Raw genomic sequence first — 19,009 nt, forward strand, 5'->3', positions numbered from 1 at the left:
ACCCCTACCCACTCTACACCCTGGATTATATTTCTGATAATTCCAACAAAAATGCCTCTTGAATGTATATTATAGTAGCGGATGATAATAATATTATTATTATTGTCTATATCTATAAAAGAGAATATATGTGTGTGTGTTTGGTGGTAGGGGCCAGATGCGCGGGGCCAGCCACACCAAACTTTGCAGGGTGACTGGTCGCTGTCTGGGAATAGCCATAGGCAGCCTGGGAGGGTTGAGCCCCATATCCCTTGTTTTCACGAAACAGCAAATTACACTGATTTCCAATCTCGCTGTATATAACCGACGTCATCCTAATTATTTGTTATCCTGGAGCAGGAATATGGATTATTAAGAATATCGCCAAGTCCTGCTCCCGGATAGGAAGCCCTTGTGAAAATAGAGGTGATGGCCGCTACTAACGAGAATGGCCGCTACTAACGAGAAGAGAGGAAAGGTAAACACAGAAAGAAGAGAAGAGAAACGCAAAAAGGAAGAATAATAAATTATTTTCTCTATTCCCTTAATTACCTAAAAGTTTTCAGGCTTTCCTCTAATAATTACAGTACTTATATCACTGTTTGGTCAGACGGACAAAAATCCACAGTTGGAGCAAAAAAGCTCATGTTTTGTAGTATTGAACTAACACAAGTGGCCTACTAACAATGTTATAAGTAACTAAAGACCCTAACTTCTCTTATTGTGTTATGAAGGATTAGAGAGAGAGGCACTCTGAGGCTACACGTTTATTGGTCCATGGACGGAAACAACTGTAGCAGTATTAACAATATTAGAACGGAACAAACATCAACAATTACAACATTGTCAGGCCGGAGAGGTAATGTCTGGGAAACAATGTTCAGGACGCGCCGCCGCGCACAACATATGTTGGTCTTGGAGGTCCCCGGCGGGTCTTGCCCTGACGCCGCAGACACGGCAGCCATCACTGCTGGAGGAGGACCAGGAGGACGAGGCCCTTGACACGTTACTGGAACCGCTGTATGACCGAGTCCAGGAACGACCCGACATTCTGGTTGGAAGATAGGTCGAGGCGGTGGTGGGATGGCTGCTGCTGCCCTCCTGACCTGCCACCCGGGCGTCCACGGGGCGGAGAAGGTAGCACTGGGGCCGGGGGTGGCAGGGGCGCTGGGGCCTGAGGTGCTACATTGGCCTCTTGGAATGTTGGGGCGATGATGGGCGGTTGGGAGAAGTGGTCGGTCGCGTCGCCGAAGTCGAGCGGCACCGCAGGCTGCTGGGGCGGGTGGAACGGGGGTCGTTGCTGGGGTGGAGCAGGTTGGAATTGGGGTCGTTGCTGGGGTTGAGATGGAGGACGACGTGGCTGTGCGGACTGTGATGGACGAGGCCGCGGCACCTGAGACACCGAACTGGCAAACGCCTGGCCGTCGATGGCAGAGGTGCCGTCGTTGTGGACGTAGGGTCGCTCCAGATGCTTGTAGAGGTCGTAGTTGCCCAGATCGACGTAGTTGGGGTCGGTGGTCTCGTCGATCAGAGTGGGATCGCGCACTCCGGCAGAGTAGACGCGGGTCTCCTTCTCACCGAGGTCATTAATGAAGGTGTAGTTGCCGATCACGGTGCCGTTCGGGTAGCGGAACTCGTACTTGGAGGAGCCGTCAGCGCCAGCGTACTCGTACACAAACGCTCCCGTCTTCGTGTCGATCCTGCGGGAGAGTTTACCACTCAGTACGTCCAGCACCATCAGGCTCTGTTGTTTACAGTCTTGCACTCTATATGTCATCTACACGCTCAGGAACTGGCTCTATATGTCATCTATACGCACAGGAACTGGCTCTATATGTTATCTACACGCTCAGGAACTAGCTCTATATGTCATTTACACGCTCAGGAACTGGCTCTATATGTCATCTATACGCACAGGAACTGGCTCTATATGTCATCTACACGCTCAGGAACTGGCTCTATATGTCACCTATACGCACAGAAACTGGCTCTATATGTTATCTACACGCTCAGGAACTGGCTCTATATGTCATCTACACGCTCAGGAACTGGCTCTATATGTCACCTATACGCACAGGAACTGGCTCTATATGCCATCTACACGCTCAGGAACTGGCTCTATATGTCATCTACACGCTCAGGAACCTGGCTCTATATGTCATCTACACGCTCAGGAACTGGCTCTATATGTCATCTACACGCTCAGGAACTGGCTCTATATGCCATCTACACGCTCAGGAACTGGCTCTATATGTCATCTACACGCTCAGGAACCGGCTCTATATGTCATCTACACGCTCAGGAACTAGCTCTATATGTCATCTACACGCTCAGGAACTGGCTCTATATGTCATCTACACGCTCAGGAACTAGCTCTATATGTCATCTACACGCTCAGGAACTGGCTCTATATGTCATCTACACGCTCAGGAACCGGCTCTATATGTCATTTACACGCTCAGGAACTAGCTCTATATGTCATTTACACGCTCAGGAACTGGCTCTATATGCCATCTACACGCTCAGGAACTGGCTCTATATGTCATCTACACGCTCAGGAACTGGCTCTATATGTCCTCTACACGCTCAGGAACTGGCTCTATATGTCATCTACACGCACAGGAACTAAAGTTACAGCCCCGCTCCTGTGCCAGGTGAGTCCACTACGGGCTCACCATAGCCCGTGCTACTTGGAACTTTTTGTTCCCATTGGCTGAATCTATAACAACAACAACAACTCAGGAACTAGCTATAATGTTGTTGTTTTAGGTTCAGCTGCTGGGAGCAAAATGTTGCAAGTAGCACGGGCTATGGTGAGCCCGTAGTGGACTTACTGGCACAGGAGTGGTGCTGTAACTGTGGAGGAGGGGGGGGGCCATAACGCTCTCATGCACTTGTTATAGTATTAAAAGTTTCGTGCATTAGCTGTGATACTGATATTCAGTACTGTTAATGCATGACAGTATCAGTACTCTTAACATTAGATGAGGTACTGATACTGTCATGCATTAGTTGTGGCACTGATACTGTCATGCATTAGCTAAGGTACTGATACTGTCATGCATTAGTTGTGGCACTGATACTGTCATGCATTAGCTAAGGTACTGATACTGTCATGCATTAGCTGTGGTACTGATACTGTCATGCATCAGTTGTGGTACTGATACTGTCATGCATTAATTAAGGTACTGATACTGTCATGCATTAGTTAAGGTACTGATACTGTCATGCATTAGTTAAGGTACTGATACTGTCATGCATTAACTGTGGTACTGATACTGTCATGCATTAGTTAAGGTACTGATACTGTCATGCATTAGTTAAGGTACTGATACTGTCATACATTAGCTGAGGTACTGATACTGTCATGCATTAGTTAAGGTACTGATACTGTCATACATTAGCTGTGGTACTGATACTGTCATGCATTAGTTAAGGTACTGATACTGTCATACATTAGCTGTGGTACTGATACTGTCATGCATTAGTTAAGGTACTGATACTGTCATGCATTAGCTGAGGTACTGATACTGTCATGCATTAGTTAAGGTACTGATACTGTCATGCATTAACTGTGGTACTGATACTGTCATGCATTAGTTAAGGTACTGATACAGTCATGCATTAGCTGTGGTGCTGATACTGTCATGCATTATCTATAATACTGATACTGTCATGCATTATCTATAATACTGATACTGTCATGCATTATCTGTGACACTGATACTGTCATGCATTATCTATAGTACTGATACTGTTATGCATTATCTATAGTAGTGATACTGTCATGCATTATCTATAGTACTGATACTGTCATGCATTATCTATAGTAGTGATACTGTCATGCATTATCTATAGTAATGATACTGTCATGCATTAGCTGTGGTACTATTACTGTCATGCATTATCTATAATACTTATACTGTCATGCATTAGCTGAGGGAGGGAGAGACTCACCTGCGTGAGGGAGGGAGGGAGGGAGAGAGGGAGGGAGGGAGGGAGAGAGGGAGAGACTCACCTGCGGGAGGGAGGGAGGGAGGGAGGGAGAGAGGGAGAGACTCACCTGCGGGAGGGAGGGAGGGGGAGAGAGAGAGAGAGAGAGAGAGGGACTCACCTGCGGGAGGGAGGGAGGGAGGGAGGGAGGGAGGGAGGGAGGGAGGGAGGGAGGGAGGGAGGGAGGGAGGGAGGGAGGGAGGGAGAGAGGGAGAGACTCACCTGCGGGAGGGAGGGAGGGGGAGAGAGAGAGAGAGGGAGGGACTCACCTGCGGGAGGGAGGGAGGGAGGGAGGGAGGGAGGGAGGGAGGGAGGGAGGGAGAGAGGGAGAGACTCACCTGCGGGAGGGAGGGAGGGGGAGAGAGAGAGAGAGGGAGGGACTCACCTGCGGGAGGGAGGGAGGGATGGAGGGAGAGAGAGAGAGGGACTCACCTGCGGGAGGGAGGGAGGGACGGAGGGAGAGAGAGAGAGAGGGAGGGACTCACCTGCGGGAGGGAGGGAGGGACGGAGGGAGAGAGAGAGAGAGGGAGGGACTCACCTGCGGGAGGGAGGGAGGGACGGAGGGAGAGAGAGAGAGAGTGAGGGACTCACCTGCGGGAGGGAGGGAGGGACGGAGGGAGAGAGAGAGAGAGTGAGGGACTCACCTGCGGGAGGGAGGGAGGGACGGAGGGAGAGAGAGAGAGAGGGAGGGACTCACCTGCGGGAGGGAGGGAGGGACGGAGGGAGAGAGAGAGAGAGGGAGGGACTCACCTGCGGGAGGGAGGGAGGGATGGAGGGAGAGAGAGAGAGAGAGAGGGACTCACCTGCGGGAGGGAGGGAGGGACGGAGGGAGAGAGAGAGAGAGGGAGGGACTCACCTGCGGGAGGGAGGGACGGAGGGAGAGAGAGAGAGAGTGAGGGACTCACCTGCGGGAGGGAGGGAGGGACGGAGGGAGAGAGAGAGAGAGTGAGGGACTCACCTGCGGGAGGGAGGGAGGGACGGAGGGGGAGAGAGAGAGAGAGGGACTCACCTGCGGGAGGGACGGAGGGAGAGAGAGAGAGAGGGACTCACCTGCGGGAGGGACGGAGGGAGAGAGAGAGAGAGGGACTCACCTGCGGGAGGGACGGAGGGAGAGAGAGAGAGAGGGACTCACCTGCGGGAGGGACGGAGGGAGAGAGAGAGAGAGAGGGACTCACCTGCGGGAGGGACGGAGGGAGAGAGAGAGAGAGAGTGAGGGACTCACCTGCGGGAGGGACGGAGGGAGAGAGAGAGAGAGAGGGACTCACCTGCGGGAGGGACGGAGGGAGAGAGAGAGAGGGACTCACCTGCGGGAGGGACGGAGGGAGAGAGAGAGAGAGTGAGGGACTCACCTGCGGGAGGGACGGAGGGAGAGAGAGAGAGAGAGGGACTCACCTGCGGGAGGGACGGAGGGAGAGAGAGAGAGGGACTCACCTGCGGGAGGGACGGAGGGAGAGAGAGAGAGAGTGAGGGACTCACCTGCGGGAGGGAGGGAGGGAGAGAGAGAGAGAGAGAGGGACTCACCTGCGGGAGTCCACCAGGATAGGTACCGGGGTGGTGGAGTCGTCTGGGAAGAGTGACTGTCCGGCTTGTAAATTCTGTAACACAACACTGTATTAGTTGTTGTCGTGCATGGTGCCACGCCGCTCATACTGTGTGGTGCCACGCCGCTCATACTGTGTGGTGCCACGCCGCTCATACTGTGTGGTGCCACGCCGCTCATACTGTGTGGTGCCACGCCGCTCATACTGTGTGGTGCCACGCCGCTCATACTGTGTGGTGCCACGCCGCTCATACTGTGTGGTGCCACGCCGCTCATACTGTGTGGTGCCACGCCGCTCATACTGTGTGGTGCCACGCCGCTCATACTGTGTGGTGCCACGCCGCTCATACTGTGTGGTGCCACGCCGCTCATACTGTGTGGTGCCACGCCGCTCATACTGTGTGGTGCCACGCCGCTCATACTGTGTGGTGCCACGCCGCTCATACTGTGTGGTGCCACGCCGCTCATACTGTGTGGTGCCACGCCGCTCATACTGTGTGGTGCCACGCCGCTCATACTGTGTGGTGGCCTCTCTCTCTCTCTACACACACACACACACACACACACACACACACACACACACACACACACACACACACACACACACACACACACTCTCTCTGAACTCTGGCACCACGGTTTCCAACAAGAGTCTCAAGGTTTGGTACACCAATGCTGATGGGGTATCCAATAAAGCAGAAGAGATAAAAGAAAGAGTTAGTGAGGCAGATCCAGACATAGTTGCAATAGTGGAAACTAAAATAAATGGCATGATCTCGGATGCAATCTTTCCAGAGGTGTACCAGTTGACAAGAAAAGAGAGGACACAGAGACAGGGAGGGGGAGTGGCACTCCTAATAAAGCGGAAATGGAAGTTTGATGAGCTGGAAAATCGGGTTACCAATGAGAGCACAAGCTCCATACATAGAACTCTAACAGCAGATGGGAAGAAGGATTGTGATCTTGGTAATCTACAATCCTCCACCAAACAGTAGAAGGCCCAGGCAGGAGTATGATGACAGCAACAAGGCATGTACAGATGAACTGCAGAAGGCAGCAACAATAGCGCATAGAATGAGAGCGAACCTGCTGGTCATGGGTGACCTATATCACGGATAAATTGGGAATCAAGGAATCCCCATGGCGGGAAGGAAACGTGGGGAGCGAAGTTAGTAGACGTTATAGACAGGAATTTCCTAACACAACATGTGAAGGAAGACACAAGGGAAAGAGGAGGAGATGTTCCGAGCCTATTAGACCTGATTTTTTACCCAGAATGTGGAAGACATTGAGAATTTGGAACATGAAATACCACTAGGAGCCAGTGACCATTGTGTCCTAGTCTTTGACTACATGATGGAACTCAAAATTGTGACCATGGGACAAGAGGTCTGGGAAAGGAGAGTTGATCACAGGAAAGGGGACTACAGAAGGATAAGGAACTACCTAGGAGAAGTGCAGTGGGAAGAAGAAATTAGAGGAAAAACAGTCCAAGATATGATGAAGCCTAATCATATGGAAATGCCAGGAGGCCGAAGAGAGATTTATTCCAACAGTAAATGAAAAAAAGCAGGAGGGAATATAATAACCCATGGTTTAATAGACAGTGTCAGGAAGCAAAAGTGAGAAGCAGGAGGGAGTGGAGGAAGTACAGAAGACAAAGGACAGAGGACAACAGGATTAGATGTAACAGAACTAGGAACGATTACATTAACATAAGACGAACATCGAATTGGCATATACTGAAAGTGACAAGGAAATCTGCGAGGTACTGAATGCCAGTTTCCATGGAGTGTTCACAACCGAGCCTGAGCAGCTCCCGTTGTTAAAAGATATTACCCTAGATGAAAGACTATCGGATATAGAGGTGACAGCAGAGGAGGTAAAAAGCAGTTGACAACACTGGATGCAACTTAAGCGGTTGGACCAGACAAAGTATCACCGTGGATACTAAAAGAGGCAGCGCAGGCCCTCAGCGTGTCTCTGGTAATGATCTTTAATGAGACACTTATGTCAGGAGAATTGCCCAGTTGCTGGAAGAAGGCAAATGTCGTACCGATTTTCAAGAAAGGAGATAGGGAGGAGGCACTTAATTACAGACCAGTATCACTGACAAGTATCCCATGCAAAATACTTGAAAGAATAATTAGGCTAAGACTTGTTGCAAACCTGGAGAACAATAGGTTTGTAAACAAACACCAACATGGGTTCTGGAAAGGGAAATCATGCCTAACAAACCTATTGGAATTCTATGATAAAATAACAAGGATAAGGCAGGACAAAGAAGGTTGGGCAGACTGCATATTTCTAGACTGCCAAAAGGCCTTTGATACAGTACCGCACATGAGACTGCTATTCAAACTTGAGAGGCAGGCAGGAATAAGCGGAAAGGCCCTAGCATGGGTAAGGAACTACATAACAGGAAGGAGCCAGAGGGTAATGGTAAGGGGCGAGAAGTCGGACTGGCGAACAGTAACGAGTGGAGTACCTCAAGGATCGGTGCTGGGACCAATTCTATTTCTAATTTACGTAAACGATATGTTTACGGGAGTAGAATCCAACATGTCAATGTTCGCGGATGACGCAAAATTAATGAGAAGAGTTGTGACAGATGAGGATTGTAGGATCCTCCAAGAGGACCTGGACAGGTTGCAGAGATGGTCAGAAACATGGCTACTGGAGTTCAACACGAGTAAATGTAAAGTTATGGAAATGGGATCAGGTGATAGGAGACCAAAGGGACAGTACACAATGAAGGGGAACTGCCTAGCCTATGACGATTCAAGAAAGAGACCTGGGAGTGAACGCAACACCTAATCTAACTCTTGAGGCACATATAAATAGGATAACTACAGCAGCGTACTCTACACTGGCAAAAGTTAGAACAACATTCAGAAACCTAAGTAAGGAGGCATTTAGGGCGCTTTACACTGACTACGTGAGGTTAGTCTTAGAGTATGCCGCCTCATCATGGAGTCCCCATCTGAAGACACACATAAGGAAACTGGAAGAGGTTCAGAAGTTTGCGACGAGTCTTGTCCCAGAGTTACGAGGGATGGGATATGAAGAGCGCCTGAAGGAACTGAACCTGACGACACTAGAAAAAATAAGGGAGAGGGGGGGGATATGATAGGAACATATAAAATTCTCAGGGGAATTGACAAAGTGGAAATAGATGAAATGTTCACACGTAATAGTAACAGAACGAGGGGACATGGATGGAAACTCAGACGAGTCACAGAGATGTTAGGAAGTATTCATTTAACGTGAGAGTAGTGGAAAACTGGAATTCACTTAAGGAGCAAACTTAAGCAAAAGTTGTGGAAGCAAACTCTATTTATAATTTTAAAACTAGATATAATAGGGAAATGGGACAGGAGTCATTGCTGTAAACAACCGATGGCTCGAAAGGCGGGATCCAAGAGTCAATGCTCGATCCTGCAAGCACAAATAGGTGAAATCGATGAGTACACACACACACACACACACACACACACACACACACACACACACACACACACACACACACACACACACACACACACACACACGTAACAAAGCCGGAGTGGTCACCTGTGGTCGTGGCGGAGGTCTGGCCTGGGGTGGGGGGCCGGCCGGTCTCCTGCCTCGGGGGTCCTGCTGGGGCGGTGGACGAACAGCCTGATGAAACGAGAAGCTGTTGTAGCAGGGGCAGGTGGTAGAGGGGAGAGGTGGGGGGGGGGGTGATGGTTGTGGGGGTTGAGGATGATAATAGAAGTGAAGAAACAGGGCAACAACCTGGTATATAATCTGCATGATTTGCATACCTGAATATTTTCCTCCACCTCGAAGCTGCCCTTGTATCACCCGTGTTGGCTCCTGTCACCCGCCCCCATCAGTATTCACTAAGCATTTACGAAACCTCTACATCTCTTACCAATCATGGCGGTTTCTTTTATGCAGTTTATGAGCTTCGAAAACTCACAATCCAAAGTTGTTATTGTTGTAAACAAGTTCGTAGCGCTTCTGGGCTCGTAAAGTGCTCAAAAGACGCTTAGTTTGTTGAAAGATGTAAAGGTTTCTGAAGTTGATGCGTAAATACGTCACGTATCCTGGCTGGGTCACTTTCTGGGTTAAGAGAAGTCATGACTCACCTGGGGTTGTGGCTGGGGTCGGGGCTGGGGTTGGGGTTGAGGCTGGGGTTGGAAGCTCGGCGTATCTGCGTAGTCGTACACGTAGTCGAACTCCGGCTGTTGACCGGCCGCCACCATAAGGCAGCCCAGCCCAACCTGTAACATTAGTCCGAATTGCAGGAGTATTGGTGGTGGTGGTGGTGGTGGTGGAGGGTAGTGATGGTGATGGATAGTGGTGGTGATGGATAGTGGTGGTGATCAGATTGCATACATAACAGATACAAATTGAACGTGATCTGAGGCTCAGTGATTGTCTGGTAATTTATACATTGCGATGCAATGAGAAAGCAGCCTTCCGTGTGTAGTGGAGCTGTCACAACACTGTAGGACCTCGGGGCCTCTTGGAACCTTTCCTCCCCTCCCCCCTCACTAAACACACATTAGCACCTAGAGTAATTACCAAGACATGTTGCAAAATCATGTTGTCGTACTCTTGCCTAACCTCGATCAAGTCATTTTCCAGCCAAATGGCAGTTCCCGCCACAATGGAGAAGGGCAGACTCGAGGCTGTAACCCACTTTTCCCAGGTCTAGTCCGGAAAGGTTCAGTGCCCCGGCATCCCTCCCTCTCTGCTCAAGTGACCTCGCTAGACACAGGGTTCTGGGAAACATGTCAAGTGTCCCTTGACATGTTGACATGTTGACTTGACATGTCCTTCTTCAAGGAACATGACAAGAACATGGTGTACATACATAACAGATACTCAAACACCACACAAATCCCAACTCTAACATCTATGGCACTGTTGCGACAGCCAGTGCCACCAGACTTGTGTCAACCCGGAATTACGGCATCGACTTGCTCCAGCAGCCCCGAGACTCCTGTCTGTGGATTTTGGAGAACTGTTTACACATAAACTTGTGGCTGTGTTCTGTTCGCCAAAGCAAACTGCAGGAATATACGTTGTTGCCGTCGAAGGCGGCTAGTTTATTGTGCACCCCATACTCATCCTGTGAGCGATAGCGCAAAAGCATTACAGAGGGCACAAAAGGTCTTTATCAGACCTCATCTTAGGAATATACGTCTTATCATGGAGTATATGTTGTGATTTGAAATTTTAAAGGTTTCATCCCATATTAGGCTCAAATACTTGTACGATAAGTTATGATAGTGTTGAGCTCAATGAGGCAGGGAAGTTTTCACTCTCTACAACACACCTGTGGACGAGGCATTAAATAATATAGAAAAAATCAAAATTAATATGAAGTACACGAGAAAGAGGTGTTATGACGTATGTATACAAGAACGTAACCCATGTATACAAGAACGTAACCCATGTATATCGTATGTATACAGGAATGTAACCCATGAATACCGTATGTATACAAGAACGTAACCCATGCATACCGTAAGTATACAAGAATGTAACCCATGAATACCGTATGTATACAAGAACGTAACCCATGCATACCGTAAGTATACAAGAATGTAACCCATGAATACCGTATGTATACAAGAACGTAACCCATGAATACAGTATGTATACAAGAACGTAACCCATGAATACGGTATGTATACAAGAACGTAACCCATGTATACCGTATGTATACAAGAACGTAACCCATGTATACCGTATGTATACAAGAACGTAACCCATGTATACCGTATGTATACAAGAACGTAACCCATGTATACCGTATGTATACAAGAACGTAACCCATGTATACCGTATGTATACAAGAACGTAACCCATGTATACCGTATGTATACAAGAACGTAACCCATGTATACCGTATGTATACAAGAACGTAACCCATGTATACCGTATGTATACAAGAACGTAACCCATGTATACCGTATGTATACAAGAACGTAACCCATGTATACCGTATGTATACATGAACGTAACCCATGTATACCGTATGTATACAAGAAACGTAATGTTTGAGATGTTTCCCCGAGCCAAACGTTACCTGGACCGCTGCTCCAAGTGACACCTCACGGCCGTCAAGTGATCTTTTCCGCCCTCCTCTCCCTCTCTCACTCTCACCCCTCCCTCCTCTCCCTCACTCTCACTCCCTCACTCTCACCCCTCCCTCCTCTCCCTCAGTCTCACCCCTCCCTCCTCTCCCTCACTCTCACCCCTCCCTCCTCTCCCTCACTCTCACTCACTCTCACTCCCTCACTCTCACCCCTCCCTCCCTCCTCTCCCTCACTCTCACCACCCTCCTCTCCCTCACTCTCACCCCCTCTCCCTCTCTCTCACCCCTCCCACCACACCCTCACTCTCCTCTCCCTCCTCTCCCTCTCTCTCACCCCTCCCTCCTCTCCCTCACTCTCCCCTCCCTCCTCTCCCTCCCACGGTCCGTCCTTCTCGGCCTGGTACCAATTCAGGTAACCAGCCGTTAGGAACACCTTGAGGGCCTGGTTACCTTCCCTACGGCTCTCGGAGGCTCACAAGTCTGCTTTTGTTCTTTGGTTAAGACCTCAATTTAGAATTAATGTTTGATAAGCAAGTTCTTCACAAAATGCTCGAGGTTGAATATATATATATATATATATGAGAGAGAACGGTCATGAAAGCACTGATCCAAGTATGCGGAAAATCAATTTGAAAGATTGCTTAATGGGCTTTCAACGTGAGACCATGAGAGCAAGGCAGAGTCGCTGGGCGCTAATGACGACCACGCGTCCGGAAACGCATTAAGCAATCGTTTTTATATTTCTTTATTATATATATATATATATATATATATATATATATATATATATATATATATTAGTATATTTTGGGAGCAGGCATACCGGGGCTCACATTAAGGCTGTTGTTACAATGTTTATAACAACATTGTAAATTGAAAATTAAATTGTAAACATTGAAACACTGTAACAACAGACTTAATGTGAGCCCCGGTATTGTACAAGTTGGATCCCTATTTAAGCCTCAATATAGCACGTCAAAACAATGTAGCAATCATTTAACACGTATGGCACTTGGAGATATTAATAGGAGCTGCCTCGTATGGGCCAATAGGCCTTCTGCAGTTACCTTCTTTCCTTTCCTCAGTTATTTTTGGTGGTCAGGTGATCTGCCCAGGCGGATATAAAGGTCTGATCAGCAATCTTATCTTCATTCTACTTTGTTCTGATGAAGGCGAATTAGCCGAAAACGCGTTAAGCATTTTCTATTTTTCACATGTGGTTATTCTTCATATATATATATATATATATATATATATATATATATATATATATATATATATATATATATATATATATATATATATATATATATATATATATATATATATATATGTCGTACCTAGTAGCCAGAACGCACTTCTCAGCCTACTATGCAAGGCCCGATTTGCCTAATAAGCCAAGTTTTCCTGATATATAATTAGGCATAATATATATATAATATATATATATATATATATATATATATATATATATATATATATATATATATATATTTATATATATATATATAATATACATACTTTACTTAAATGAAGGTACATTGTGGCATATACAATTTGAGAGGATATACAGAGATATATAGTGTCTGTGGTATATGTGTGTGTGTGCCGGCACCCTCCTCAACCCTGGCACCCCTATCCCGCCTCCATAGTGCAGGTCCACTCTGTTAGTGTACTCTCCACCATTCGTTTCTGTTCTCCAACCACTTGGGCTGGACGGTAGAGCGACGGTCTCGCTTCATGCAGGTCGGCGTTCAATCCCCGACCGTCCAGGTGGTTGGGCACCATTCCTTCCCTCCGTCCCATCCCAAATCCTTATCCTGAAATTTTCCCAGTGCTATATAGTCGAAATGGCTTTGTGCTTTCTCCTGATAATTCCCTCCCTGGTTTCTGTTCTTCTTGCGTTCACTGGCACGGTGGTGTGTGTGTACTCACCTAGTTGTGTTTGCGGGGGTTGAGCTCTGGCTCTTTGGTCCCGCCTCTCAACCGTCAATCAACTGGTGTACAGATTCCTGAGCCTATTGGGCTCTATCATATCTACATTATAAACTGTGTATGGAGTCAGCCTCCACCACATCACTGCCTAATGCATTCCATTTACTAACTACTCTGACACTGAAAAAGTTCTTTATACGTCTCTGTGGCTCATGTTGGTACTCTGTCTCCACCTGTGTCCCCTTGTTCGCGTCCCTCCAGTGTTGGAGTCGTACTGTCGCTCGCGTCTATGTATTTAGAATTGGTGTCTGCAGGATCAAGCAGTTAGCTCTTGGACTCCGCCTTTCTAACAGTTGGTTGTCTACTGTAGTGACGTCCGACCTGTGTTCACTAACATGTCCGTCGTATATTTGTCGCACACACACACACACACACCTCCAGGATGCCGTCAGCAGTAGTTGTCTAACCCCCAGGTACCTATTTACTGCTAGGTGAGCAAGGGCATCGGGTGAACGAAACTCTGTTCCTTTGCTTCTCTCTCATCCGGGAATCGAACCCTGATCCGGGGACTCCGAATACCGATTGTTGTATGTTAGCAAGAAGGACTCCTTCTAGACTCCAAGAGGGACTCCCTCCTAGAAGGACTAGGACTAGGGAGCCGGTCGGCCGAGCGGAGAGCACACTGGACTTGTGATCCTGTGGTCCCGGGTTCGATCCCGGGCGCCGGAGAGAAACAATGGGCAGAGTTTCTTTCACCCTCTGCCCCTGTTACCTAGCAGTAAAATAGGTACCTGGGTGTTAGTCAGCTGTCACGGGCTGCTTCCTGGGGGTGGAGGCCTGGTTGAGGACCGGGCCGCGGGGACACTAAAGCCCCGAAATCATCTCAAGATAACCTCCTTCCGCCAGCTCCGAGGATTCACCGCTACACTGTCACCCATCACTACCACTTGTGCTGTGTACACTGATTTACTGACAACTGCCACACATGTTTCCGTTCACTGAGGTCTTAGATCCACCGCTCAGAGATCCCAGCGTGGCGGCGGCGGACGACGACGACGAGCACTTGCTGGAACTCACCAGAAGCGTCAACATGGCGGCGATCAGTACGGGCGTGTGGAGGACGGTGGTGGACGGCGGCTCGGGTGTGTCTGGGTCAAAAGTGAATGTCGCTTCCTTTATATATGTCCGCCTCTGCTCCCTCTCCCCCCTTCCTCCTGCCCCTCCCCGACCCTCACTTTGGCCCTCACAAGCACTCTTGGTTCTCAGTCTTTGCCCTTCTCCCTCACCTGCTACCCCGCGACCCCTGCCTCCACCACTATTACTCCACTCTCACCTCTACTCTACTTACCTCACCTCTACTCTTCTTACCTCACCTCTACTCTACCTGTATTTTGACTTATCCACCTGCATCCATTGTCCTTCTTACAGCCTCCATCACACTTGTATTCTTACTCTCCTACCTGGATTCAAAGTCCTTTAATCCCTGTTTCCTTTCATGATTAATTCGTATTCACCCTTGGCCAGCTTGGTTGAAGACTTCCTTCACCGGCCGTCTGGGCGGGGTGGGCGGCCCGTCCTACTGGCTGGCCGCCCTTTCCTCCCCATGTTTATACCCCAGCTCCTTGTTCTCGGCTCCCTGTGCTTAGTGTGGGGTCGTACCCCACCAGGCAGGTGTGGGCCGGGCTTGGGGAGAACTGTGGGGGACGTCCTCCAGATAGACTTCAAGTAGACCTCCAGCAACAAGACACAAGACTGGTGCCACACACACAGTCTTGTGTCCCCGTGACGCAAGGCTGAATGACTATCAACAACAACAACATGAATATTACTCCCAAACAAGTCTTGAACTTAACAATAACACGAGAAAGTCTTAAGAGTCAAGTCAGTCATGGGTGATCCGGCCTCCGGAGTTAGGTCACATAACACATGACATACAATTAAGTCGGCCAGTGGGTTATTCTCTGGTGAGGAAATTCTCTTTCTGGAGCGTAAATGTCAAGATGATATTTTTCTGTGACATTGCAACTTCTTGAATTGTGGCGCGCGGTTGTGTGGACCAGGTGACGGCGGCTTGCACAGCATCATGCACAACAGATCAGTGTGTGTATCCAGGAGGTAATCAGTAACTTTCACTGCTCTGAGGTACTTGTTAGTTGTGTGCTCCCTCTTCAAGAATGGCTACGCAGTACCCTCATTGTAGCTTCGTTTGACGTTCAAAAGCAACCTTGAGAAACATCTCCAAAGTGTACAGTCGAGGAAAAGTGTTCCTCTAACCCTCATTTCCATGGAACGTGCAAAATGGCAACGCCGCTTTTGTTGTCGTAGATTATGACTGACTGGCGCTTTGTAACGACCAGTCTCATTGGTCAAAACACCACACACTTGTGTATATACGGTCCGTCCTCATAAACAAAGCACAGGCACCGCTCCTGTGCCAGGTAAGTCCACTACGGGCTCACCATAGCCCGTGCTACTTGCCCCGCTCCTGTGCCAGGTAAGTCCACTACGGGCTCACCATAGCCCGTGCTACTTGCACCGCTCCTGTGCCAGGTAAGTCCACTACGGGCTCACCATAGCCCGTGCTACTTGGAACTTGTTCCCAGTACCTGAATCTATAACAACAACAACATAAACAAAGGCCAAAGTCCATTCCATCCACCCGCCAAACCCCAGCTGTTTATGTATGAACAAGCGATTTACACACGACTCACAACTGATGACGTTCGAACACTTCCGGAACAAGTGCTTCACTGACGACTTGTGTTCGAACCACAACGCTGTAAATGCTTCACCCACGTACTACAAATACAAATAATCGCCAACAGAACCTAAACACCTGACCTAACCTAACCTATGTCTATATATGCACAATATGCTAATATATTATAATATTAATTTATATTTGAGAAAATTCCAGTTTTGAATGAACAGCATGTTAAAATTGATGAATGCATCTGTGGGGTCGACTGCTGGATGGAATGGACTTGAGTCGAGGACGGGTTTATATATAATTCACACTGCTATTGAAAGGAAAATAGTGAAGAGCAGTTTATAAAAAGTAATATATGTAGATTACTGAAAAATGAAGATGGCTCTTCTTTTGTGCTTAATGACCTAATGACCTTTTATGTAAACGATAAAACGGAAGATAATTTGACGTATTAGCATTTGTGTGAGGCGTCACTCAACACAATTTATATATATATATATATATATATATATATATATATATATATATATATATATATACATATATATATATATATATATATATATATATATATATATATATATATATATATATATATATATATATATATATATACACAAAAGGGCGGTGTTGTGTAACCGCCCTTGTATGGGCGGACATGACTTATTCAAATTTAAATTCAAATTCAAATTCTAATTTTTATTCAGGTAAAAGTACATACAGAGATGATGAGTTACAAACATAATGTTGGATTTATTGATAGAAGTAGTACATATAATACCTAAAGCCACTAGTACATATACCCTTTCGGGGAAAAGGGCTTATGGCTGCGTCGGGCGGCTTGTGGAACACTACTGATGGGTGTTGACACGTGTGGTGGTGAACAGCTGAACACTGCTCGCATCACTGGGGCTCCTTGCCTCAGTCTGCAGTGCCTTCTTTATTAACCTGCAGTGTCAGCAGTAGCGTGCTTTACTTCTCCCGGCCTGCATTACCTTCTCTCACCTGCTTTACTTTCCCCTCCCCACTATTCAACCCGTTTTCTTCATCTGCCGCAACGTTCAAACTACGAACCGTTAACCAGTAACGTACTAACCCAAGCCACCCGCCTTACCTATATTACCGACACATTGAATACGTGAATATTTGCGAGCCGCTACTTCTCATAGCTCATATATAACGAGTACGCTGGGCGTGCTAGTGCTAAATAACTAGCGTTCTTTAGATTAGGTGAGAGGTGGCGGGGCCGTCCCTGGCTAGTTAGTGTTGTCTGTTTAATGGGCTAGTTACCCCGGGGAGGGCTCGTTACAGCACCGGTAAGATGACAATACAGGGAACTGTATTCGAACTGCCTCGTTTGTGGTGATGGTTTGTCAACCCCCCCCCCCGGCCTGCAACACCCCCCCCCCCGGCCTGCAACACCCCCCCCCGGCCTGCAACACCCCCCCCCCCGGCCTGCAACACCCCCCCCCCCGGCCTGCAACACCCCCCCCCCGGCCTGCAACACCCCCCCCGGCCTGCAACACCCCCCACCCCCCCCGGCCTGCAACACCCCCCCCCCCCCCCGGCCTGCATACCGTGTAAGCGTTCACCTTATTATATGTTGCATCACACTGACCTTTTGGTCCCGGACCGGTCCGGCGGTGACCTTATTGTGGCGCTCCAGGTCCTGGCAGCCCTCACACCTGCCTCCCTCACACCTGCCTCCTTCACACCTGCCTCCCTCACACCTGCCTCCCTCACACCTGCCTCCCTCACACCTGCCTCCTTCACACCTGCCTCCCTCACACCTGCCTCACACCTCCCTCCCTCACACCTGCCTCCTTCACACCTGCCTCCCTCACACGTCATGTCTGATCAACCACTTGTCAATTAATTAATTCCACTTGAGGTCTGATCCAGACCCCAAAACTTCGCTCCCTTCTGTCTTCTTCCTCCCTTCCTCTCCCCTCCTCTCCCCTCCTCTCCCCTCCCTCACAACCTCTCCTGCCACAGTTCTCACCCAGCACTGTATCGGGTCCCTGCGTAAGGGAGATGGAACTTTCACAGTTGACAACAAAGAAGTGAGAGGAAATACTGAGGTAACAGTACCATTCCGTTTTCTGTGAGCTCTTAAACACACTCAAGATTGATAACCCCAAACGAATTCTTCATGGATGTGATGCCAACATCAAATTATATATTAGATGCCACCCCTAACTCCACTGGATTTTGAAGTAGCCATAGACAGTATGTCTATGCACTCTGCACCAGGCACTGATTCTTGGAGCTCCATATTCATCAAAAACTGTAAAAAAAACACTATCGCAGGCCCTAATTTATTTTTGGAGACGGAGCTTAGATATATTCGGAGTAAAGGAGGAAATGAAGCAGAGGCAATAAACTATAGGCCGATAACACTAACATCACACATCATATAACTCATTGAAAGAGAGATAAGTAATAAGATCACAAAATATATGGCATCACAGCATCTCCATAACCCCGGACAACATGGTTTCAGAACAGGGCGCTCTTGCCTGTCACAGTTGTTGGACCACTATGACTTGGCCGTTGCAGAATCTGTGATGAGAGTGACGGACACCGCCTTGACCACTACCTGAGAGAATGTGAACACCTGAGAGACATTAGAAGTATGTGTAGAATAATAAACCCCACATTGTTTGAGTTAGAAAAACACTATTTGTCAAATATTGATACTGTTCTTATAAGATTTCCTCATTTTGCACCCGCAAGATAACGTAAGATTTTAAGGGCT

The 19,009-nt window shown here is 48.1% G+C and overlaps 2 protein-coding genes across 3 annotated transcripts in view; one reads left to right on the forward strand and one right to left on the reverse strand.

The window, feature by feature from the left end:
* The window catches only part of LOC123758295 (probable basic-leucine zipper transcription factor I), an 82,550-nt gene that overhangs the window by 49,540 nt on the left and 14,001 nt on the right, over positions 1–19,009 (forward strand). The gene's annotated exons all lie outside the window — the stretch shown is intronic.
* Positions 732–14,759, reverse strand: LOC123758484 (uncharacterized). The gene is made up of 5 exons (XM_069322591.1): positions 14,619–14,759; positions 9,646–9,780; positions 9,086–9,172; positions 5,494–5,567; positions 732–1,679 (listed from the first exon to the last, which is right to left on the reverse strand). The coding sequence occupies exons 1-5, from the start codon at positions 14,631–14,633 to the stop codon at positions 986–988; spliced, it is 1,005 nt and encodes a 334-aa protein (XP_069178692.1). The 5' UTR covers positions 14,634–14,759; the 3' UTR covers positions 732–985.

Source organism: Procambarus clarkii, chromosome 11, assembly GCF_040958095.1.
Source record: "Procambarus clarkii isolate CNS0578487 chromosome 11, FALCON_Pclarkii_2.0, whole genome shotgun sequence".
NCBI classification, from domain to species: domain Eukaryota; kingdom Metazoa; phylum Arthropoda; class Malacostraca; order Decapoda; family Cambaridae; genus Procambarus; species Procambarus clarkii.

What these genes read in the sequence shown, in the direction of transcription:
- LOC123758484 (XM_069322591.1), bottom strand. An exon ending in GACCCCAGCCACAACCCCAG is followed by an intron (nt 9,173 to 9,645) that starts GTGAGTCATGAC and finishes TCGTTTCATCAG; the next exon opens with GCTGTTCGTCCACCGCCCCA. An exon ending in ATCCTGGTGGACTCCCGCAG is followed by an intron (nt 1,680 to 5,493) that starts GTGAGTCCCTCT and finishes ACTCTCCCGCAG; the next exon opens with GATCGACACGAAGACGGGAG.